The sequence below is a fragment of the Pseudorca crassidens genome, chromosome 16, assembly GCF_039906515.1.
Source record: "Pseudorca crassidens isolate mPseCra1 chromosome 16, mPseCra1.hap1, whole genome shotgun sequence".
Lineage (NCBI taxonomy): Eukaryota > Metazoa > Chordata > Mammalia > Artiodactyla > Delphinidae > Pseudorca > Pseudorca crassidens.
In genome coordinates, this window is record NC_090311.1 from 7,350,486 (window position 1) to 7,375,434 (window position 24,949).

Genomic DNA, 24,949 nt, shown 5'->3' on the forward strand with positions numbered 1-24,949 from the left:
CGCAGCCCTGCCTGGCCAGAGGCCACTCCAGGTTGCTCCTCGTAAGGACGGTCCCGGAGGGCACGTGGAGTCCTGGCTTAATCCTTTCAGGGGCAGAGCAGAGGTCAAGGGCCAAGCTGACATCTTCTGGACCAGGTTTCTTATCAGCCGGGCCCCTGGGTGTAGCTGGGTCTTAGGACTTTACAAAGTGAGTGTGTGTCCCCGAGAGTGGCTGGGGGAGGGGCCGTGTACTCATGGGTCACTTTCCCCCTGTGGGGGCTTTGACTTGCCTGCATGTAGCCTTCCCATCTCCATGGTTCTGCGGGCTCCAGGGGCGAGCAGCAGACCGGAGGGGCTTGGGGTGGGCCCTGGGCGCGGCTCAGCTTGGGAGGAATGAGTGGAGGGTGGGGGGGCTTTGTTTCTTCCCTGGCGCCACAGGGTTACATTGCATGGCAGTTACCACCCCAGCGATTGACCCTTAAGGCCTCAAAATCCAGAGTGACCCCCAAGGGGGAAGGTCCGTCTCTACTACGAGAGACAGCAGACGATGCTTCTTGATTTATGATTTATGAATTCCCAGCCGAGCATCTGTAATTGGTAGGCAAGCCAGTGCTGGGGTCAGAGGGGGCACCTGGAGACCTGCCTCAGCCTACTGAGGTGAGAGCACCTGTCTGTCATCACAGTGGGTGGGTCCCAGGGCCGGGCAGGTGGCATCTGTCGCTCTGTCAGCGTCAGGCGTGTGCAGTTTGATCCCCAGGGAGATGTAGGAGTGACATGTGATCGTCCGCGGTGAGCCCTGGGGTTGAGGCTGAGCCGCTGAGGTGAGACGGACCTGGCCCACCACGTGGTCACTCTGTGACCTTGGATGAGCTGCTCTCACCGCACAGTCTCTGCTTCCTCGTTGGCAGGACAGCAACCGCTCTCAAGGAGTTTGCCTAACACAGGGTTTGAATAAGTGCAAGAGAAGCACCCAGCGCAGCAGCCCTTCTAAACAGGCGAGAACCCACGGGACTGGCTTCACCTCTTCGTCCTGGTGCCCCGTGGACAGTGTCCTCATACCTGCTTGCCGTCTCCCAGCTACCCAAACCTGGGGTTGCCTGCGTGGGCGGGTTTGGGATGTGTAGGTGATTTTATTGATGCAATGAAAGATTGCGAGTCAATTAAGGAGAAATGTCTGAGGGCAGCGGAGCCAGCTGCGTGACCTACTACTTCACAACCTGAGGCTGGTCTCGGGTGTTTCCCAGCTCCCAGGCACGTCCCTGTTCATTCTGGTCTGATGACTGTGGTGGAGGGACCTCTGGGCTGCAGAGCGCTGTTTTAATCTGCAGGTGACGCTGAGCCATGGGGGGGGGGGGTCTCTCCAGCGAGCTCCAGAGCAGCTCAGGGCTTGGAAAGCCGCCCTAGAGTTCAGAATCTCAGGGTTCCCGGCTCGTAAGCTGGGACCAGAGTGGAGCGCCACCACGGGGGAAGGGCAGGCCCTGGACGCCCACCTCACGGCCAGTCTCCGCCTCCTGCTGTGGCGCTGGTGGCCAGTGGCTGGGGGTAAAGGTGGGCCCTGACCAAGGAGCAGTGGTGAGCTTGGCTGGCTGAGCCCTGTCTTCGGGTCAGTGCCCTTGAGGAACACTGAGACACAACGTTGAGGATCCTGTCAGTGAGTGGCCTGGGAGCCCCCTTTTGCCCTTGAGAAGTTCATGGCCTATTAGCTGTGGTCTAGGGCGAGGTCCTGAGGCTCCTGTCTTGGACAGGCTCAGAGGAGCTGCCATAAGGAAGGAGGGCCTGGGGGAGGCACAGGCCACTGGGGTGCCTTCTGACTCCTGGCAGTCCCGGTGGAGACAGGGCAGTCCCGTAAGGGAATGAGTGCCAGGGGATTCTATCGGAGCTGTTTGTTGGAAAGGAGGTGCAGAGCATGTGTGCTCCCGGCCAGAAGGGGCAGCCAAGGTTGTCCCCCGCCCCAGGCATAAGCTACCGGTCACTTGTCCCTCCAGGGACTGTCCCCCTGTGTTGAGAAGCATGCAGAGGTGTGGCCTCACCTGGACGGGAAGCCACTGGGTCCTCGCACCTGGGGATCTGCTGTTCCCCAAGCCCAGAGCCTCCAGCCCTTGCACCCAGGCCACGTCCCTTTATCCCTCCGGTTCTGCAGGGCCACCCATGTGAGGCTGGGCCTTTGAGGGAAAGCAGACCATATATCACGTTTCCCCCAAAGCAGAAGCAGGGCCGAGCGTCCTCGGCTGCTTTGAAATGTGTTCCTTGGCGGCGTATTTGCTTTTCGGTGACGCCCTGCATGGTTCTTTCTGGCCCGGTCAGTTGGGAGGGAAAGAACCTGGTCTGAGTGGGTGCTGTTTGCCCTGCCCCCAGTGGGAAGCACCAGCTTTCCAGACAACATCAGGCGCTTCTTCAGGGCAGAGGGCTTCACCAGGAACACAAGAGGCTCCCTTGGGACTCGGGAGGGTGAAGGAGCCCAAACACTGACGACCAGGAGCCACCCTGGAAAGGGCGCATCTGCGCGGCACGGGGGGCGCGTGGGCTCCAGGCAAGCCCGCCCGGCCAGCGTGCAGGTGTCTAAGAGAACGGGTTTAATCAAGAGATAAAGGGTTCTGGTTTTGTTTTTAAGCTCTGCTGGGCAAAGGAAAAGTATCGCTCGCTTTTCTCTGTTCCGGTTCCCCGGTGTGGTACGGACCCTGCACCGTTCAGGCTGCCGGGACAGTTTCCCTGGGCAGCTCTGAGGAGTCAGTTAAAGTACAACAAATGCTTGTCTTTCTGGAGGTACAGAAGTTATACTTTTTTTTTTTTTTTTTAACTAGATGATGTGCGTCCCACAAGTCTAGACCTCTGCTTAAAGGACACACCTCATGCGTGCACGCTGGGTTAGCAGTGTTCACCCAGCAAGCCTTGAGTGGGGAGGGGACAGCGGCCGGGGCTCTTGGGAGCCTGGGAGCCAGCTGCCTGCTCGGCCGGCTCTCTGCCCAGCTCTCACCTGAGCTACGTGGCCTGAGAGCATCTCACTTGGAGGCCGTGACTCGTTAAGAGCCGTGTTGCATTTAGGAAACTAATCTACTTGTCAGGGCACTCTGTAGCCATCTGTGGACCGAGCCTCCAGCTGCTTTTGCAGAGAACACTAAAATCAGGGCTGAGGAGTGGCTTCAAACCAGCTGCCCCCCCGCCCCTGCCCCCATGGAGCACACCCAGCCTGCCAGGAGCCCCCTTAGCGTGGGTCACCCCCAACAGCCCAGCCCCTGGGTGCTCAGAGGGCCTGGTGAGGCCACATTTCCCCACACTTGTGTTCTTTCTTAATAGCTTTGTTGAGACGTATAACTCAACGCCTCTACCATTCACTGAACGTGCCAGTGTCGTGGTGATTAGTATATTCACAGCGGAGTAGAGGAGCCCGGCTTCCGAAGACCAGGTAGCATTCAAGTTGTGATAGTCGTAGTGAGGAGAGGGCTGCGTGTGCAGTGACGCTGGGCCTCCTTCCTACCTGGCTGTAACACTCATCACGGGGGCCTGTGGGCAGTGCCTGCACAGGAATACTTACGAGATAACTTGGGTTCTGCTCCAGACCACCACGATAAAGCAAATGTCGCAAATACAGCAAGTTATACGCACACTTTTTGGTTTCCAGGTGCGTACACAAGTTAATGTTCACACTATACTGTAGTCTGTAAAGTGTGCAACAGTGTTGTCTTTAAAAAGTGTTCGCACCTTAATTTAAAAATATGCAGGAAATGGTGACAGTAGACTTACTCAACACGGGGTTACCACAAACCTTCAGTTTGTTTTAAAAAAAAACAAAACAACAACGCGGTATCTGCAAAGTGCAATGAAACGAGATGTGCCAATAGTTACTGATACACACAGTGACGGCACGGCCATCTGCACTTTCGTTAAAAAATATTTCACTCCTTTTTATTCCCCAGTGCTGGTTTTAAGCCAGGTTGTTCTTGTCTTCAACCTTTAATCCCGCTGTTTTTCTAGTACTTGACTTGGGGCTAGCGCTCAGTCAGGGTCGAGTGAAAGTTTCCTGCTGGGCAAGGTTCTAGATGGCTGGGTGTGTTGGCACTGCACAGCTAAGGTTAGCTGGCCTGTGCCCACCCCTCGGGCGCCTCAGGAACCCTGTCACCTTCCCAGGCCTTGGTGCCCTATGTGCGGAGCGAAGAATAGAAAACTTCCTTCCAGAGAGGGAGAGACTGACACGAGACTCCCAGTGACCAGGCCGTATGATTCAGCATCAGATAGGGCTTCTAGGGTGTTCCAGGGGAGAAGAGCTGGGGGTTCATTCAGGAAAGTGAGGAGAGAGCTGTTTCAAAAGGCCACACCAGAATCCTGAAACCACAGCTGCCCAGGCCTTGGGGAAGGGCCCTCGCGAGTGCCGTGGGGGAGAAGCAGCCTAACCCATCACGGGGGGAGGGAGAGAGGGGCTCCGGCCCTGACATAAGGATCCTGTGACAGTGAATTCATCATTACTGAACTGTCCGCAGCTTGATCCCTGCTTGGGGCACCTACCCTGCACAAGTCCATCCCCTCTGGGATCTCTCACCTTGATCTGTCCTGGCAAGGCCTGGGGCCAGGCCTCGGGGGGTTTCTGCGGCACTGGCGATGGGTCCCTGCTGGTGGAGGACAGGTGGGCTCACCGCCTTGGCCTGGCCTTGTTGGGCACGTCAGCTAGCTATTGCTTTGTGGCCGATCACTCCGGAACTTCCTGGCTTCTAGGCAGCTGAGCTCAGCTGGGACTGGCCTCCCCACCTCAGCTGGGACGGCTGGGCCCCAGCCCCAGGGTCCTTCCTCCCAGGGCCTCCCAGCTCCCAGCTAGTCTCAGGCTCCTGTGTGAATTTGGATGGTGTGACGCTGACCCCGGAGGCCCAGCCTTGGAAGAGGTGCCGCAGCACCTCTGTCACTCTGTGTAGGTCAGACTGAAGTACGAGGCCAGCACATTTCCTGGGGCTGGGGAGGTGGATCCCCCTCTTGGCGGGGGGAGCAGCAGAGTCACATTGGGAAGGGGGCAGGTGTCACAGGCCATCGGGAACAGTGCCAGGTACAGGTGAGGTCCTTGCTGTGAGGGGGTGGGTGCAAACCCAGGCACCTGCCACAGAGCCGAGCCCCCCTCTGGGGTCCCTCTCCCCTTCCTCTCCAGAAGTCCACCCTTCTCAGCAGAACAGAGGGCTGTCCCGGAGTGACTGAGGAGGTCTGCGGTCTGCTCCTGGCTGTGGGGACCTTGCGTCCTTCCCCTGGGGCCTCCCTATGTCTCCCTGCTTCTTCCCATGCTCACAGTATTGGTGGAATGTGTGGAACATTGACCTTCACCTTCCTTTACCCATTCCAAGAGGAGGTTGAGCGCACTTAATTAAGCTTGGCCAGCAGATGTCAGCTAGCCTTGCAGGGCAGCCCTCAGGGCATTGTGGTCAACAGGGACTCTGAGGCCCAGAGTGCTGGGATCAATTAGTGATGCCTGCCATGAGCACAGAAGAAGAGTGGTTGTGTATTTGCATCCGTTGTCCAGGTTTGCTTTACTTCCTCCTCTTCCTCAGCCCTGAACACACCAAGGTTCATCATGGCCGTTCAGCTCCAGCCTGCATTGAATTTCAGGATGTTCCGATTTCACCTGGACTGTATTAGACAAGTTGATTTCCACATCTCGGCCCTGATTGAAACGGACTTCACGCTGATTCTGTTTTAATTTTAATTTAATTTTATTTTTTGGCTGTGCCGCGTGGTTTGTGAGATCTTAGTTCCCTGACCAGGGATTGAACCTGGGCCCCCGACAGTGAAAGTGCGGAGTCCTAACCACTGGACCGCCGGGGTATTCCCTCATGTTCCAGATTTGAAGTACCTTTTGAGGAGAGCTGTTTCTTCCATAAGCCAGATTCCCTGTGTGTTTAGAGGTCCCTGAGGGAGCATCCACGTCTGGTTCCTCTTTGGGTCCCTAGAACCAGGCCAGGCTCTCACATGTCAGAGCTTGGAGGTAAGGAATTGGGAAGGAATGAGGATGGATGGGGTCTCAGGGTCCACTTGGAGAGGGCAGCCTCGGCCTACACAGCTGACGAGCAGCTGGAAGCCCGTGGGCCGACGTCCACTTCAGTAACTGCCCTTTACTTCCGCCCTGGCCAGGAAGCACGCTGTGATTCTATCAGGTCCTAAAGCCAGAAACTGCTCTGGGTCCTCAGCCTCCGGGCTGGAGGTACACTGTTCCTTGGTCATCACCTCCATCCCGAGACGTTTCTGCCCAAGATCCTGGGCCAGCAAGAAAAGGCTCAGTCCCCCACGGGCCAGGCAGGGCACAGGCAGGAGGACACCTCCTGGAGCGGGGAGCTATTGGATGCAAAACAAGACGTGAAAAGCGAGGCAACCTGAGAAAAATCGGGTTCTCTGCTGTGCGGGGAGAGCATATCTGCACTTGACCGAGTTTTTAAAACCAAACTGCGGCCTGGCCACATCCCAGATTGGCCCGGAGGTGTGGGAGGGAAGTGGACGCAGCTCTCTCGGCCTGGGAGAGCTGCCCAGGGACACCGCAGAGAGGATAGTTTGTCAAATGAAAAGGCAGATAGCAGTGTGGGAACAAAGATGAGATTTCCAACGGTAACTGCATTTTTTTTTAACCTTAAAATAGTGCCACGCTTAGCACACATTTTTTTTTAAATATCTTTATTGGAGTTTAATTGCTTTACAATGGTGTGTTAGTTTCTGCTGTATAACAAAGCCACTCAGCTATACATATACATATATCCCCATATCCCTTCCCTCTTGCGTCTCCCTCCCACCCTCCCTATCCCACCCCTCTAGGTGGTCACAAAGCACCGAGCTGATCTCCCTGTGCCATGCGGCTGCTTCCCACTAGCTATCTGTTTTACATTTGGTAGTGTATATATGTCCATGCCACTCTCTCACTTCGTCCCAGCTTCCTCTTCCCCCCCGCCCCGCACCCCGTGTCCTCACGTCCGTTCTCTACATCTCCCTCTTTATTCCTGCCCTGCCACTAGGTTCATCAGTAGTTTTTTTAGGATTCCACATGTGTGTGAGCAGCACACATCTTAGTGCGAATCACTGCCTTGCGGCCGCTCTCTAGACCACGCATTCCCCTTCACCTGCTCACATCGTCCCTCCTGTGAAAGGCGAGGGGAGCTGCTGTGGGGCGGGCACCTCCCCGGGGTGTCTGGGACAGTCGTTGCCTTCCCTCGCTTTGCAGAACTGCTTTCTGAGTCAGCTCCAGCCAACTGCAGAACATTTGTTGTTGACAGTTTAGAGCAGTTTCTACAACATGGATAAACATGTTTACAAAGCAAGGGAGATGTCTCACCCCAACATGAGGCTCCGCAGCCTCCTTTCCCAGGCGGGATTCTGCCACCGCAGGCCCTGGGTGGTTGGGTAGACCCCTCAACACAGCCACGTTTCCGAGTTGAAAGCCGAGTCTCAGACAGGGGCTCATTTATGTCCCAAGGTCAGCATCTGGTTCCCGGTTTGGCCCCAGTCACGAGTTGCAGCTCTAGGTCATGGAAATGCAAGCCTGTGAAATATGCCGCTTATAGGACCCTAGATCTGGTTCTGTGTCTGGCCTTCTGGGGATCAGACTGCTGAGCCCAGCCAGTAAGTGTTGAGCTGTGCTGCTTTGCAGGAAGTGGCCTTTGAATTGGGGGAGCAGCTGCGTTCGAGGGGAAGCTGTTCTTTGGGTGGCAGGAGACACGAGCAGACCCTTGGGAAGTGGTTCAGGCTAGAGGGCTGCCGCTGCGGGCCTGGTGTGTCCTTCCCTGCCCACTCCGGACCACACCGGGCCTTGTGTGGCTGCGTCTCCTTCTCCCCGCGTGGCCGCCTGCACGTGAGGATGGGCGCTGGGCACGCTGCCTTCCAGGCCACCGCGCTGGTCCTGGGAGCTGAGAATCCGTTTGATTGATTGCGTCCAGAGCCTCGTGCTAAGTGTGCCGGGCAGTTCGCCGTTTGTCTCAGGTCTTCCTAAGGCCTGCACGGCTCTCCCATCTGTGGACCTTTCCAGGTACTTGTTCTGGCGTCAGCTGTCCAGACGACTGGTGCCGCCCAGAGGATCCTGGCAGCTGCCTTTGGGCAGCAGTGAAGATCTTTGGGTGGACTTGGGCTGTGTGGTGGGAGGTCCTTTTCCCTCAGTGGTCCCAGCCCCAGGTGTGTGTCCTTTGGGGGCCTCAAGGGGTAGTCCCGCTGTACTTGGCCAGCCCCAGTCAGGTGAGCAAGGAGGTGACCCTGCACAGGTGTGGCCATCCGTACATGTGACCGTCATCCCGTTATCGCAGCCAGCCTAGCATGGGGGTTTAGAGGCTGCTGTGGTGTTGGGATGCTTCATAAAATCTGGTCCATTGTTAAAAGAGGGCTCTCTGGGGACTTCCCTGGCGGTCTAGTAGTTAAGACTTTGCCTTCCAATGCGCAGGGGGTGCCGGTTCGATCCCTGGTCAGCGAGCTAAGATCCCACATGTCTCGTGGCCAAAAACCCAAAACATAAAAACAGAAGCAATATTGTAACACATTCAATAAAGACTTCAAAAATGGTCCACATCAAAAAAATCTTAAAAACAAAAACCCACAAAAAACCAAAGAGGCCTTTCTGCCTGCTGGGTCAGACACAGTTATTGCAGGCACTTCCCCTTGGCGTAAAACTGCTCAATAACTGAAATCTGAAAGCAGCAAAATCATGTCCCTGAGACAGTTCGGTTCTTGAGTTGCAGGCAACGGAAACCGACTCACACCTTAGAAAATGACGCATGGTTCTGTAGGAAGGATGTCAGCTGAACTCACACGGTGTCCAGAAAGGCCAGAAAATGGGTCTCAGAAACACCACAGGGCAGCTTTGCGTGGCAGGAGTACGTCATCCCTTTTAGCCAACGGCAGCCCTTGCAGCCTGTGTCGCCTAGGGAAGGAGCAGTTCCAAGACAAAATCTGGTGCTGTTATCCAGATAAGGTGGCATCAAGGCTGGGTGGCCAAAAAGTTACCGAAGTCCTCCCTGGGGCCCACCCCTTTCCACCTTGGAATTCATGAGGCCTTTGCACTTGGCATTCACTGGACCGCTGGCCACTCTTAACAAAACTCCGGCATCTCAGCCCGGCATCGTCTTTGTTTTCCACTGAGTGTGTCTAATTGCACAATTATTTGTGTGCAGCTGCAGCTCTAAGCAATACCAGGTCCGGGGCAGACGTCAGAGCTGGCCTGGAGCTGGGGCTCTGCGTCCCTGCTTGTGCCAAAGGGAGCCTGAAACCAGCAAGTAATTGACACCAGGGGAGTCGGCTGAGCTCTCTGCCCTGCAAAGTTAATGCTGGACAAGTTGTTGAAAGCAGTGCACTGGCACACTTTCCTAGGTGTGTCTAGTTGCAGCTGGAATTATTCTGAAATGGATAGACCGAGTTCATCAACGGAAAGGGGACTGTAGAAAGGGAACGGTCATTTTGACTACAGGGCCACCAGGACCCTCTGGCCCTCATTGGCAGGTGTTTCCTCGGACTCTGCGGGGTCCCTGGTGCTGTTTGAGGCAGTTCTCCTTGTTCCCTTAGCTGGTCTCCTTGACTGTAAAATGGGAATAAGATCAGCGTTGTGTGATTCTTACCAGCCTTGGAGTCTGTGGGGCTTGTTTCTTGGGGTCCTGGCAGTGTCTAGTAGTTGGCAGCCTCACTTTTGATCACAGACTCGTTTTTTATGACTTCTCATTAAACGTTGTGCCTTGCTTTTCTCCCCTAAATTCCCTTGACCGTAGAGGAAATAGGGCTTCTCCCTCCAGCCTGAGAGCCAGCCCCTGAGTTGGTACCCCATTTTCCATAGTCTCTGAAAGGGTCATTTGCCATCTTAATACCTACAGCTCTTAATGCATAACATGTCAGTTCTGTTCTAATACACTAAAATGTTTTCAAATTGTTAGAAGCACTGAAGGATGTTGATTAACGTGAGGTGAGATAAAAAGTCGAATTGCAAGTTCATCTTCCCAGCATTTCCTGGGGTCTTCTGGGTACCTCTGTCCCCGACTCCAGCAAGACTGTAGGGACAGAGGGTGCTGGGCACGGTGGCTTGAAAGTAATTGGATTCCAAGGTGTGCAGGTGGCTGAGTCCCTTCTGGAACTGAAGGAGCATGTATATACGGTATGGCCTCTTTCTTTGTAGAAGCAGACCTCGGCAGTGACCTGGCTAAGCTGTCTCTCATCCTCAGGGCTGGGGGTCTCACGGGGTCCCCATAAAGCCCGATCCTCAGCAGCCCCACGCTATAGTCCCTGCACCTCATGCAAAACACCTGTGAATCTCGCCCACTCCCACCACCCACCGAGCTGTCCCCACTCAGCATCCTTCCCCAGCCTGAGCACCTCTGAGCAGCGTGATACCCGTTGTTTCTCCATCTCCTGCCTTACCATAAAGAGCTTGCAGCCGGTATCCAAGCCTCAGGCCTCAGGCACCTTGGCGTCTTGTGGACCAGCCTCAGCTGCATTCTGCATGCCCAGCCTGAACGAGGGCAAAGGGTGGGTTTCACCAAAGAGAAAGGCGACCCAAGTCGGGGAGGGAGGCGATCGCTAGGCAACCCGGAGTTTGTTTCCCAGGTAACGGGATGCATGCATTGATGCTGTGGATGGACATGTTGTGGTGACGGCCCCTCAGCCTCTCCAGACGCCTGCCTTGTGCCCACTGTCGTTTTCCCATGTGGTTGCTTTTTAATTAACAACTCGGATTTCCAGTCGTGATCATGAACTTTAGAAACGTTGTCTGATTAACCCTCCTGCCAGCAACCCCCAGGGTGAAGTCAGGGTGGTGTCACCCTGTGGGAGGGGCAGCCCGGGGCAAGTGAGCACATCTGCTCATGGTGTCCTGCAGGGGCCCCACCTTGGGCTCCGTAGGAGGTGTGTGGGGCGGGGGCAGAATCCGGAGGGGGAGAAAGGGTCCTTGGGGTGTGGTCATCTCACTTGACCGAGAGGGCAGGCGTAGGAGCTTTAGTGCGTCGACCCCGAGTTGGCACCAGCCGCCCCACCTTCCTGCTGCTTCCTCCGGTGACGTACTTTCCACCTTGTGCCTCCATTTCCTCTTCTCTGAGGGGGACGGTGGTGCTTTCTCAAGGGTGAAGTGAGAAGGTGGGACCCGTGCAAAATTACTGCTCCCCCCTTCTCCCTCCGTGGGGTCTCCGGGGCTCCTGTCTGAAGCTGTCAGCCTTGGTTTTTGGGGGAACCTTCTCCTCCTGTGCACACAGCACCTCAGCTCTTGTGGACCTGTCGGGCAAAGCAGGATGCTAGCAGGGCGCTCGCCAGCCCCCCAGCAGCCTGCCAGCCTTGGTGCCTGCGCCCCGCCTGCTGTGTGAGTTGAGGGCTGGTTAGGATGCGGGGTAGGGGATCCCTGTTCCCACTCACGACAGAGAATGTTGAGGCTCAGCTTCACTTGGGGATCCAGGTCCTGAGGCGGCAGTGGGGCTTTGGCTGTCACTTGCGGGCTGGGAGGGCCCATGAGCACTTGCGAGGCCCAGCCTGGGGCCGCCCAGAGGTGGCCTGCCCGCCCCCGGCTGCCCCAGCCTGTTCTACTGAGGCCAGGACAAAAGCCTCTTCTCTGCTCCGCATTCAAAGAGATGCTTGTCCCCCGATGCTGCAGCTGTGGCGTGGGAGCGCGCCGTCTGGGGCGGCAGTCGTGCGGGCATGCGGCACTGAGTGCGGGCTCCAGTGGCACTGTGGCCACAGCACCAGACCGAGGGGCTCCTCTTTCAGCATCTAGCCCAAGCGTGTGGCTGACTGGGTCCCGAGCCCTGGTGGCTAAGGAGGTGCCCCACCCAGTCTCAGGGCTGCCACGTGGGGAGCCCTCCTTGCCAGCCGTTCTGAGCTGGCAGGCAGAGGTCCCGCAGATGAGCGTGCCGGCGGCTCCCGCTTTGGCCTGCAGGAGCGCGCTCAAGCCCAGTGGCCAAGGTGGCCCCCAGAGGAGAGGATAAGTAGATTCCCTGTGTGGGGAAGGAGACACAACGGGCTGAGCCGGGCCTGGTGCAGTGGCCACGATCAGAGTTTATCTGAACACCTGAAAACCTCCCGTGCATGGAAAGCTGTCTTCTTGTGACTTGTGCTCTGTTACATCAGACACTTGTGATTTGATGAGAAAACGGGAGGTGCCCTGTCCCGGCCACCTCAGTGCTGCGGTTTCTCCCGAAGCCCAGGGGTGTTTCTCCCGAAGCCCAGGGCGGGGGGGGTCACGGTGATTCAACATGGGGGCCAAACTCCAAGGCCTTCCCGTGTGAACTTGAAAGGAATGGTTTAGTGGAGGAGGAATTGCCCTGGGCTGGTGCGTGTGCCGCTCGTGTGCCCCTTGTGACGGGTCCCCACGGCGGAGGGCGGACACTCCTCCCTCGTCTGGGTTGGAGGCGCTGCAGCTGCGCTGGGCTGGAGAGCCAGCACTTAGGCAGCGTGTAGGGAGGCCCACCCCCGGCCTTTCCCCACCGAGCTATGGGGTCGAGCATCCTTTGTCTCCATCAGAAGCACCGAGACGTGAGACGGCTCTGGCTGGTCCAGGCTGCCGGCAAACCATGCTTACTCTCTGGTCCTTTGAGAAATTCCGTTTGGTCTTTTGAGTCCCCGGCAAGCTGCTTGGCCTCACACGCACACCTTCTCTAGCATCTTGGACTGGCTTCCTCTCCTCACCTGGCCCAGGTGAGAGGACCCCTGAGCCGTGCCCAGGGCGCCTGTCCCCCCAGGGGTCTCCTCCAGGAAGCTCCCATGGGATGCTGGTGCCTCAGTTGTCCCGTTTCATTTTGGACCCTCTGGTGCCTGTGCGGAAGGGCAGTGGGAACAGAGAGGCACAGCGGAGGGAGGGGCCGAGAGGTGGAGCCTGCTCCAGCCTGGGGAGCCGTGGGCCAGGCCCCGCCTGTGTCCCAAAGGCCTCTGGGCCTTGGTGGTCTAGGGGCACACAGGTGGTGCTGTCCGTGGTGGCAGAGGCAGGTGTGGGCCTGACCGGGTCCCTGGGCCCGAGTTCCATGTGGCGGTAGAGCTTGCGCCGCAGCGCTGCCTGTTAGCTCCATGTGTGCTCGCGGATGGAGGCATCTCAGCTCCTGCGGCGAGGGAGCCGCACAGATGTTGCCGCTCAGTCTCCTTGGCTTGTCCCAGCATCCTCCCCGGAGGGGGAGGCACACGGACGGTGGGGTGCAGTACCTCACTGGGAAGCACGGCCGGTGCGGGAGGCCCGGCCCCTTGCTGCGCTGTGCTGCCCCGCCGTGTGTGGGACGGCCGCTTCCCTAACCCACCCCTCTCGTCCTGTCCCCACCTCCCAGGTATCCGCCCCCAGATCATGAACGGCCCCCTGCACCCGCGCCCCCTGGTGGCGCTGCTCGACGGCAGAGACTGCACCGTGGAGATGCCCATCCTGAAGGACCTGGCCACCGTGGCCTTCTGTGACGCACAGTCCACACAGGAGATCCACGAGAAGGTGGGTCCCCTCCTCACCCCGCCCGCCGGTCTGGTCCCCCAGGTCGGGTGGCAGCAGCTGGCATTCCGCGAGCAAGTGCTTGGTGCCGCTGCTGCCCTGATGGCCCCCCGCCTTTCCACCCTCAGGTCCCCGCTCGCCAGTCCCTATCACCTCCGTGGGCCTCCCTGACCACGGCAGGTGAGGGAGGGAGGTCCTAGACACTGCCAGGACCCCTCCACTCCCCCACTCCCCTGGCGTCACCGAGCAGGCCCCCGAGCACAGCCAGGGTGCCCTCACCTGCGGGAAGCTGTCAACACCCAGGCTGCGTCCTAGCTGGCTGTTTTCCCGCTGGAATCCTCTGTTGCGTGTTCAAGGGCAATGGGGGCCTCCAACCTGTGCTCCGCTCACCCCGTCACAGGTTTTAAATGAGGCTGTCGGCGCCATGATGTACCACACCATCACCCTCACCAGGGAGGACCTGGAGAAGTTCAAGGCCCTGAGAGTGATCGTGCGGATAGGCAGCGGCTACGACAACGTCGACATCAAGGCTGCAGGCGAGCTCGGTAAGTGCCTGGCGGGTGCCCAGTGAGTGCCCAGTGAGTGTGTGCTGGGGCAGAGGCAGCAGAGCACACAGTGCCTGCTTCCAGCTGGAGGAAGGGGGTTGGTTTCAAAGGGAACCGAGCCAGGCACGCCTCCGAATACACAGGTAGAAGCGTCCTGCTGGGTTCAGAGCCCTCACCTTGGGACCTGCGGGGCTGGGCCGGGCTGTGTCGCTTGGGAAGGATGCTGAGCCAGACCAGCCCCAGGCCCTTCCCTGCAGAGGGGACAGTGAGTTGCCGAACCTCTGTGTCGGTTGGCCAGGACCCATCAACCTGAAATGAACTTGTGCTGGGTGCACAGCTCAGGGTTTCTGGGTCTCCTCCAATCCTGGGATGGTGCTGTCTCCCCAAGGGCTGCTGTCCACACAGGAACCTTCCTAGGTCAGGGTCAGTGCAGGTGGACCACTGCACAGTCCCTCCTGCCCATCCCTTGCCATTAGGGGTTTCCAGAGAAGAGCAGAGGCAGCAGATGGACACCCAAAGGCGGGGCTCCTGGCCACTTTCCAGACCCCGGGCCGCAGGCGCCCTGAGGCGGGGGGGCTTGGCGTGGCGGCCTCCCTGTCCCGGCACCTGGCGTGGGCTCTGAGTTTGTGGACCGTTTGTAGAGGCTCAAGGGGCCACGCTTTGACAGCAGGAGTCCCCAGGCTGCCCTGCTGTCTTTGGAGGGGCCAGAAGGGTCCTTCTAGACTAGCCCCTCTCTGGTGACTGTCCTGGTGTTTTTGAAACATGCCGGCCCTGCAGCCAGTGTGTGGGGCTGTGATCTGCCTGGTGCCCTGCAGCCATGAGGCTGAGAAGGGGTACCTCAAAACAGTCAGGAACCCAGGCCTTTATGCCCCTGCCTGCTCCCGCCCCAAGCCAGCCTCTCAGCCCCACGGAGCCAGTGCTCCAAAGGCAGGCCCAGTGTGTGCAGTGCCCTGCCTGGGCAGCTCAGCACCGTACCTGACTGTGAACACCCACAAGCATGTGGTGTGACGGTTCCGGCCGCAGCCCAGGGCACCCCAGTGGGCTGCAGCCTTTCCCCCACCCCTTGAGGTCCTAGCCTGGGGGCTTGAGTGAGGGCTGTGGATTTGTTTTAGCAGTTAGTTCCCCTGCTTGCATCGGGGCTGCACCCAGTTCCTGAACCACGGGGTAAGTCTTGTGGGTGCGCGTGGCGGCGGGCGGGGGGCGGGGGCAGGCCTCGGGGGGCCTGTTCTGAGTAGCGCTGGGTCTGGTCTGATTCTTCGTGATGGTGCCGGGCTGCTCTGCAGAGCGGCGGGTGGCCTGGGAGTTGTGGCTACGGCAGGTTGGGCTCGCCTCCCAGGTGAAGCCCACGGATAAGGCAGGAGGTGGTCGTTGCCCCGCAGGTGCTGTTCTAACCCTCCCCTGTCCCGAGTGGGGTGCTGTGCAGTGGTGGTTCAGAAGATTGATCCTGGTTTTTCTGGGTCACCCCTGGCTGGTCTCCATCGTCTCACCCCCTTCCTTGGGGGGGGGGGGTCGCTTGACCCTGTATAAGAGGAGAAGGGGTTATGACAGCGGTGGCTTCCCACGTGCACCCCAAGCCTTTGCTTCCACCTCAGCATCACTCTGAGCCCCTCTCTGTCGCCACGGAGAACCTTGGGAGGATGCGAGTCTTCAGAAGCGTGTCTACTGTAAACTCAAATTCTCCAGTTTTCCCTGGCACTGAGAGGAATGTTTTTTGAAAACAAATGTTCTTTGTGCTCTTGATAGAGCTGAAATCTCGAGTTCGAGCCGTGACAGAGAATGTGGCTCGACACCCCGGGGGGCTCGCGATCCTTTCCCTTCACCTACCTCCCGTCTCTGCAGCATCTGCCCCTCGTGACACCGCCACCCGCAATGTGTGTGACGTTGGGCTTCCTTGCCAGGACCCGGCCACCTCTCTCGGGGGGCCAGGGAAGGGGGGATGCGGGGAGAGATGGGATTGGAGGTGCCCGCGAGGGAACGTCCCATCTCCGCAGTAGTAGAAGCTGCCTCGCGGGCAGACTCGGGACCCGGGTGGGGCGGCCGTGTCCCCAGAGTCCCCCCACAGAGGCCCGCCGGGGGCCTGCGATGTTGAAAGATGTAAACGGCATGTCCGCGGTGGCCTTTTCGTTGATCCTGGTCCAGTTTGATAAGGGAGCTGCTTCGGGGACATCTGCTGGGCCGTTTTGAAGGCCGTTTTCAAATGTGGGCTCTGCAGAAGGAAAATGGGCCCCTGTCCAGCCGCCCTTTGTCTCCAAATGCACTTCACAGCTCATTCGGCCGGCCTGTAATGAGGGCAGAGGAGCAGGTGGCTCGGGTCTCTGCCCCTCCCGATGGCGTCCGGGCCCACGGCGTGTGTTCCTGGGAGGGCAGCTCCCCTCCAGCATTCCCTGGAGCCCCGTCCTGAAGGCTTCGGGGCCCAGGGCACCTCGCCTCCGGCCCTGACATGATGGGCGAGGTGCTTCCTGTTCAGAGCAGGGAGGGGCTGTGGGCCGCCGGCCGCAGGCGAGGACAGCACCTGGGCAAGTAGAGGGGTCCTCCCCATCTGTAGTGTCACCCCAAGATCCAGGAGGAAGCAGTGGGAAGTTGGAAGGTTGTTGGAGAGAGCTAGGGCCCAGACTGAGCGCCGCGCACTGTCATTCCGTGAGCCTTTCTGGCCAAGCTCGTTAATCTGGCGTCCAGCCTGGTCCAGTTCAGAAGGCGTTAGAGCAAAGAGCAAAAGCGTCAGCTGAGGGGAAAAGCAGCTCAGCTCTTGGGCTCGGACTTCGGGTCCACGGGGGCTGCAGCCTTGCTCTGTGGGTGCCAGCAGCTTGTCCTCATGGCATTTGGAGAATCACCCTTAAGGTATGAAGAACAGATTAGGAGTTTCCCCTCAAGAGGGTGGTCAGGGCTATAGAGTTTCAGCCATCAGGGCAGGACGTCTCAGGGGATGCCAGCAGCACCTCCTCCCAGGCCTTGGGGCACCCCAAGCCCATGTATCCGCTTTCCCAGGCCTTGGGGCACCCCAAGCCCATGTATCTGCTTTCCCAGGCCTTGGGGCACCCCAAGCCCATGTATCCGCTTTCCCAGACCTTGGTCTTGGGCTCTCCACACAGGCACAAGAGCCAAGGAGCTAAATTTCAAAGTTCTAGTGCGAAGGCGGAGACATGGCCCCACTGCGGTCCCTCGTCCCCTGGGCGGGCTGGTGCGGTGCTTTATCTCTCGTGGACGCACAGATTCTCTCCTCCAACCTCATCACATCTCGTCCCACCTCCCAGGGTGCAGGGGGGCCCCTGGGCCTGGGCAGTGGCTGCGTCTGCAGCAGAAGGTCCACACTGGGCTGTTCTGCTGCTGGACCTTCCCCCTGGGCTTCAGGCAGAACAGATCAAGCCCCACGAGGAATGGAAATTGTCCCAGCTGCCAAAAGATTTTCTTATACCACTGGCATCTGCCTCCGTCTATCCAGACTGTAGTAATCCTGACTTCTAGTCTAGCCGCAGATCCTGTGCTTGGTCATTTCAAATGAAGTGGGTGCTGCAAGACGACTGACTTGCAGCTCGCGGAAGGTTTGTCAGCCTGGATCTCAAAACCTCATCCCCTGGCAGGTGGGGCAGCACATGGATGCTTTCACCCTGGGGGCTGTGTGTCCTCCAAGGGGTCGCTGAGACCCTGGGCCTCAGGGCAGCCCTCGTGGGGTGGCGACACAGCTGCTGGGAAGGGGTGCTCCACACATTTGGTCCTGGTTTCTGTCCGGTGGAGCTGCAGGTGCTCTCTGCCCAGGCTCCTGACCCGAGAAGATAGAGGAATGCAGGCGCCTTACAGGTGGCCTGGCCCTGCATCCCTGGCTGTGACTCCGGGGGTCCCAAAAGGGACGTTTTCAGCTGGGCCAGCATATGCTCCCTGGACACCTACATCCCTCCTTGGAAAGTGGCTGGACTGGCAGACCCCAGGCCTCGCCAGGGGAACGGGGCTGGATCTAGGCCCGCCGGCCCTCTGTGTGCCTGCCCCTCCCACATCTGGCAAACATTCTTCCCCAAAACACCCTCCCACTGAGGAAGGTCAGTGCCAGGGCCCTTCCTGCCTGAGACTTGGGGCAGTTCTCCCTGCAGTCCTCAGCTGCCGGCCTCCTGGTGCTGGGAAACGCTAGCCCTTCATCTCTATTCCTCACACAGAGTCTGAGGGATCATCTTCACCAGCTGCTCTCAGCCCTGAAAGCTCTTTCAGAAAGCAGGGCGGGCACCTGTCTGCTCTGTTGTCTTTCTGTCAGAGCGGGAGGGTGACTAGGGTCCACTGAGCAAATGTGGGGCTGGATTCAGACATCAGCTCCATCCTGTCCCAGCCCACGGGCCTGGAAGGTGTTAACTTTCTAATTCTTCTGTCTTGCCTTTAAAAAAAAAAAAAAAGAAGTAATATGTTCATTGCATTAGACTCTTAGAATACCATAAAACAAAAGGCCGCTCTCCATTACCCCAGCCCCGGCCTGGGGGGAGGATCCAGGAGGTTGCATTGCAAAGAGCCTCTGGTTTCCTGGATCCCAGAGACCATCAGGAGGGGGCCCTACACGCTAGCTTCCTGGCGCTGGACGGGGATGGTGGACGGAGCTGGACCACCACTCGCCTCCCAGGGACATGGGGCCTGGAAGCACTGGGTGGGCCGGACATGGGGTCAGCAGGGGGCTGGGGGGTGAGCCAAGCCCCGGACAGAAGTCCTCCTGGGACGGCTACGGGGCTGGAGGTCCCTGGGCCTCAGAGCCAGACGGTCTGTGTCCTCTAGGTGACAAGCAGGCCTCAGAGACCCACACCTGCCCGGGGCCACACACATAGTCTGTGGCTGAATGGGCCACCTTTGCCACCCCTGCCCCTCAGCTGGGTGGACTGGGAGCCCTGGCGCTTCCCCACAGAATTTGGGGTTCTCATCCCAGCGCCTTGCTCTTGTCGTTTCCAGGGATCGCCGTATGCAACATCCCGTCCGCGGCAGTGGAAGAGACGGCCGACTCCACCATCTGCCACATTCTGAACCTGTACCGGCGGAACACGTGGCTGTACCAGGCGCTGCGGGAAGGCACGCGGGTGCAGAGCGTCGAGCAGATCCGGGAGGTTGCCTCGGGGGCAGCCCGCATCCGCGGGGAGACGCTGGGCCTCATTGGCTTCGGTACGTGCGCCTGCTCCGCAGGGACCACCTGGGGGAGGCAGGCCTGGCCCTGGAAGTCGGGGTGCGCTGCAGCTGTGCCTGTGGGAGGAGCTCGCTTGGGCCGGAGGAAGGCCCTTGCCCTTCGCCGAGCTGCCTGGGGTGGGAGGTCAGAGGTCAAGACTGACCAGGGAACTCGCCCAGAGGTAAGATCTGGGTTGCTTCTGGAAGAATGGGTCTGACGTCGGCGGGAGGGCGCCCCCAGGAAGGCGCCGTGCTAACTGCCCTGGGTAGAGGGTGAGGAGCTGGTGGCTGAGTGGAGACCCAGGCAGTGGGCAAGGCCCACCTGCAGGCGCCAGGCGGGGGTGGCAGTGGAGTCGCTGAAGGATTTTTGCGCCAGAAGGTGGCGGGGTCAGGTCAGCAGCTTGGAAAGCTCCCCCAAGAGAGGGGGCATGGTAAGGCCTCCCTCTGCGGTGACACGGTGGGCGGCCCTGGGAGCACCTGGGGCAGGTTCCTCAGGAGGAGGTGCGCCGCGGTGGAAAGCAGCCTGGCTGCCACAGCTGTTGGCAGCACTGGGCCCCAAGTCGAGCCCCGACTCGGCAAACAGGAGCCGACCGGGCGGGTGGGCTTGCTCGTTGCTCACCGGCTCTGCGACCTTGAGGACAGAGCTCGACCTCTCTGCGTCAGTTTCTGATCTGTCAATTGGGAACGAGTGTTAGCAACACGGTTGCTGCCTGGAAGCACACGGGTGTGTTGTGACTGCAGGGCTTGGCTTCCAGAAGGCCCCCCAAGCTGCCGGTCAGCCGTCAGCTTGGAGCTCTGTGTTTCCGAATAACTGAGGGCAGGACCTCTGGGACGGCCACAGTGCCTCCTTGTGCCGCAAGTTCCTGTCCAGGAGGCCCGGGTACCAGCTGGAACAAGTAGGAGGAGCTGGGCTTCTTCCAGGAGCGTACATCTTTCCAGCACCCGGGTGTGGGTGCTAAGAGCCCAGGTTTCAGGGGTGATCACACTCAGGGAGCTAATCCTTTCGCCAAAGAGTCTGTCTTCATTTTTCTGGAGTGGAAGATACAATATGACTCAAATGCCGGTGCTCTGTGAGCCGCAGCGCCCTCTGCTGGTGCCCGCGGGGCTTCCCACCGCTCTGGGAAGTGGGTCTTGGAGACAGTTCTTAGAACAACGGGCATTCTTAAGCCGACGCACAGGCCTCAGGTGGGCTCCGGCCAGGGTGCAGAGCCTCACCTTGCGAGTGGCCCGGCCACGTGGTAGACCACTTGTTTCCAGGGCGTCTGACCGCAGCCATCCCAGCAAGTTCTTACGGGGGACGTTTCTTCGGCTGTACCCTTTGCCATCCATCTTTTGAAGGCCGGTCCCGTGAACTCCAGCCCTGTTTACTCAAGACCGTAAGCCAAGCACTGCCACAGTCCCGGAGCCCCCCTGCACACTAGGTTTTTCCTTGCTACCTTTCCTGGTCTCTCTGGAGCCTCCCAGAACTGTAGGCAGAGCTGAGGCAGGAGGCGGCATGGTCATACGCGGCCTCACGCCTCTGCTGCCGCCCTGACTGTTTGGGGCTGAAAGCCTCCGCCTGCCTAAGAGTCGGCCGAGAAGCAGCAGCAGAGCCCGGAGTGTGGAGCAAGTTCCTCCAAACCCAGTTCATGCCGCCGCGCAGGGGCCTGGACGGGGCGCTGTCGCGAGCTTGACCACAGCCCGGGCTGGTGGTGGGTACTGCTCCAGGCCAGCCTCCGAGTTGGGAATAAGCATGAAAAATCTGAAGGGAAAGCGTGCCAACAGTGACAGTATTTTTATTTTATGTTTTTGTTTGTTTTTTGGTTTGTTTATTTTGCGGTACGTGGGCCTCTCCCATTGCAGGGCACAGGCTCCAGACGCACAGGCTCAGCGGCCATAGCTCACGGGCCCAGCCGCTCCCCAGCATGTGGGATCCTCCCGGACCGGGGCACGAACCCGTGTCCCCTGCATCGGCAGGCGGACTCTCAACCACTGCGCCACCAGGGAAGCCCTATTTTGTCTTTTTAAGGCCAAGGCAATTAGGTTCTCCTCTCTGAGGCTGGGTTTTGATCAAGTCAGTAAGACTATTTATCATCAGGTCTTGCAAAATTTAGTCAGGAAAACCCCATGGCTGAAGTAGAGCCAGTGGAAAGATGAGGGTTCGTGAATTTATGAAAAGCAGAGCCATGGGGAAGGCTCTGGTGACCGGCCGTGACTCCGCCCCGGGCACTGCCGCCGGGACCCCATCTCCTGTGAAAGTGTGTTAGGACGCGGGGGGGAAGGAGGGCAGCTAAAGGCCGGCAAAGCGGGGGGTGGTGGGTGTGCTGGCGTTGGCCGTGAGCCCCAGCCGCCGCGTGGTGGGGGCGCTTGGTTCCGAACCTCGGGTACGTCAGAGGGGGGGTCTTCGGGTCACTGCTGCCCTTCCCGCCCCTGCCGTCGTGCTGGCTCCTCTGCGGTGTGGCTGTACTTCCTGGCTCGCCGTGTCCAAGTGGTGACACTGAAGAGGGATGGCACGAGGGGTGTGACCACGGGCGACCCCGCAGCTGTCCCTCCTGATCAGAACGGCCTTATCAGAGCTTTGCCTCCAGACCATGGCGGTGGTGGAACTGCCGCCCATTTGGATTGCAGTTTCAGCAGGAGGCGGTGGCGGTCCGCCACCCCACTGCCCTCCCACGGGCTTCCCTTCTTCCTCCTGCACATTTGAGTAATGGTTTTCGAGCCAGATTTATTCTGTGCTCTCCCCAAATCAGCTCCTCCAGGTATCATTCACACCATTTTGTGTTCAAGCTGAAAACTGCTCTAGGAAGCAAGAGGTGCCGTCTATGGGGGTCAGCGGGTTTGCGCAAATGACGGCCACTCAGGAGTCAGGGAAGCCTTCGCGTCCTGTTAGGCGACGTTGCTGTCTAACTTGCTGGAGGCCTGACCCACGCTCCACGTGTGCTCAGAGCCCCACCTCTCAACCAGAGCACTTCCCCACATCCATCGGTGCTCAGGCCAGACTGCAGTGGTCAGTTTCGATCACTGTTCATGAGCAAACCTGGTGGCAATTACACAAGAGAACAGTCCCTGTTCGACACTGAGTACAATAAAGAGATGAAGCTCAGGTTAAGAAGCCCACTATATCAGCAAACAAGTAGGGGAAAGAGAAATACGAAGATGATATCGGTGATGGTTGGGAGCTGGCACGTGGAGTTCCCTAGATTGTTCTCTCTAGTTATGTCTATGTTTGAAAATGTGCCTAATAGGAACCTGAAAACAAAACAACTACTCTGGTAGCAAGTACAGGTGATAAGCGCTGCCCTGCTCACCCAGAAGCGTTGGCCCGGCTCCGGCCCCAGTGACCTGGGGAGAAGTGCTGGCCTCAGGTGGCACCAAGCCCTGGGCGTTCGGTTCTCCCAGCACCACCACAGACTGGGTCCAACTGCCAGAAGTGCTGGAGGCAGCAGAGCTGCGGCTGGGCACCACGCAAGGTCCCCGCCTCGGGACGAGCGTCGGCAGGAGGCGCGGGGGCCTCGCTCACCTGGACGCTCTCTTTCTGCACAGGTCGCACGGGGCAGGCGGTTGCCGTTCGAGCCAAGGCCTTTGGATTCAGCGTCATATTTTATGACCCCTACTTGCAGGATGGGATAGAGCGGTCCCTGGGCGTGCAGAGGGTCTACACCCTGCAGGACTTACTGTATCAGAGCGACTGCGTCTCCTTGCACTGTAATCTCAACGAACATAACCACCACCTCATCAATGACTTTACTATAAAGCAGGTAAATTGAAATAAATGGCCTCAGACCCTGGAAACGTCTGTCAAAACCAAAGGGGGAATGGGAAACGGTCCAGTGGACACACCAGTGAGCGGAGAAGGAAGTCCCCCGAGGCATCAGCAAGGAGCTGGGCGGGGCCCCCTCCGTGAGATGGGCCGTGGTGAGCGGGGAGGGGCAGGACCCGGCCCAGGACCCAGCTCTGACCAGGCCTGGCCTCCAAGACAGCCAGTTGACAGGTCACGGCTCCCGCTGCCCCAGCTTGCAGCCCTCTCTCTCGGGGTCAGCGGGAGCGGCCCCCCCGGCCCCCCGCTGTCACCGAGGCTCTGCGCTCCCTTCCCCCGCAGCCGCTGCGCGCGCATCAAACACCCAGACCCACTACCATCCACTGCCGCGGCTCCCTTCTTCAAACCTGGGTGCAGGCTCCTCCCAAGGCGGCAGCGGCGGCACCCGTTTACCAGCTTTTCCCTCCCCCTCGCAGATGAGGCAAGGAGCATTCCTAGTGAACGCGGCCCGCGGCGGACTGGTGGATGAGAAAGCCTTAGCCCAAGCCCTCAAGGAAGGCAGGATACGAGGGGCGGCCCTCGACGTGCACGAATCGGAGCCTTTCAGGCAGGTTTGGTAGCTCAGGGCTCGCACAGGAACTCGCAGGAGCCCCACTGTGACCTCGGGGCAGCTTCCCAGACGGGTCCTGGGTGGGCACCTGGAGACCAGGTTTACAGCCTCTGCTCTTCTAAGGTCTGTGCTGTATTCTCACCAAGTATGAAAGGGCCAGAAGTTCCCCCAAAGATGATCAGAAAGGGGACAGGCAGGAAGACAAATGGCGGTGAAGAGCAGGCTTTCCCCGTACTCTGGATTGCTCTGGTTGGAGGCAGGCTAGTCGGCCCTCCCTAGAATTGTCCCTTCTTTCCGAGTCCCTCGTGATGCCTGACGCTAATCAGTTTTATGAGTATGTTCTTACACTCCCAACCCTTAGGAAACAGACTGCAGAATCCCCCCCCCCCCCCCAGCCCCGTGGTTTTATCTGTGTGGCTAGCATTCCACACGGCCAAGGGCTCCCTTTTGACGAGCAGGGCGGGGAGTGAGAGTGACGTGCGTTGTTTTCCTCATCTGCTGTGTTTTTTGTATACTCATCTAGCTTTGCTCAGGGTCCCCTGAAGGACGCACCGAATCTCATTTGTACACCCCACACGGCCTGGTACAGTGAGCAAGCCTCCCTGGAGATGAGGGAGGCGGCCGCCACCGAGATCCGCCGGGCCATCACAGGTGAGCCCTCCGCCACGCTGGCTGCCTCCAATCCCAGTGACGGACACGCGGAAGGGGGCATGGGGCTTTGCTGCTGGCAGAGGTGGTCTCTAGGCATCAAGTTGAAGAAATTCGGAATGAGTTGGGCCCCGTTTCTTTCAGGGGAAACCAATTCCCTTTTGTATTAGCCAGTGCAAGTCTCGCAAACCTGGAAGGGGAGGGAGCCCCAGGGGGAGCCGTGGGCAGCTCCCTTCTGTTTGGCTGGAGCCCAGTGTGGTTCAGGCCCTGGAACAAGTCATATGTTGTGGAAATACAAGGGCCGGCCCTTCCTATCAAAGAGTAAGAGACTTACATTGTAGCTTGTCCTCGCATAACAGAGAAGTATAACATTTAAGTCACTGTGACCTTGAAAAATACATATGATTACTTTTAATCATCTTATTCCAGGTCGCATCCCAGAGAGCTTAAGAAACTGTGTGAACAAGGAATTCTTTGTCACAACAGCTCCCTGGTCAGTAATAGATCAGCAAGCAATTCATCCAGAGCTCAATGGTGCCACATACAGGTGAGGAGAGGAATGGGCTGAGCCCTGCTCCCTGGGGGAGGGCGGAGACGGGGGACCTGGGGACGTTAAGCCAACCTGAGCGCTAGTAAGAATTACACACTGTCCCCTCCTCTCAGTTCTTCCATTCCTCATTTCCGTGGAACAAACATAGTTTGGGGACAGAGCCGAGAACTGGAATTCCTATTTTAAAGGGGGTGCGGGGTACAGGTGGGTTGTGCATTCCCCAGCGGGTCTGAATCACTGTTCATTCCGAAGCCACTTGAAAACCAGAGGGTTTCTAGGTGAAAAGGTACAGAAAAGGTCATCAAGGAAGAGGGCCTGATTTTGTTTTCTAACTTGAACTTTCTGTCCAAGGAGAGCATTCTGGCCAAAGCCCAGTCCATTTGACGGG

At 58.6% G+C, this 24,949-nt stretch overlaps 1 protein-coding gene across 4 annotated transcripts in view; it reads left to right on the forward strand.

Annotated features, from left to right (window-relative positions):
• Positions 1-24,949, forward strand: part of CTBP2 (C-terminal binding protein 2) — a 162,966-nt gene that overhangs the window by 135,070 nt on the left and 2,947 nt on the right. For all 4 annotated transcript variants that reach the window (XM_067709100.1, XM_067709102.1, XM_067709101.1 and 1 more), the window contains 7 exons: positions 13,197-13,351; positions 13,749-13,893; positions 18,811-19,017; positions 22,540-22,754; positions 23,230-23,360; positions 23,887-24,014; positions 24,441-24,558. In XM_067709100.1, the coding sequence (XP_067565201.1) occupies positions 13,197-13,351; positions 13,749-13,893; positions 18,811-19,017; positions 22,540-22,754; positions 23,230-23,360; positions 23,887-24,014; positions 24,441-24,558 (1,099 nt within the window). The remainder of the gene's footprint in view (positions 1-13,196; positions 13,352-13,748; positions 13,894-18,810; positions 19,018-22,539; positions 22,755-23,229; positions 23,361-23,886; positions 24,015-24,440; positions 24,559-24,949) is intronic.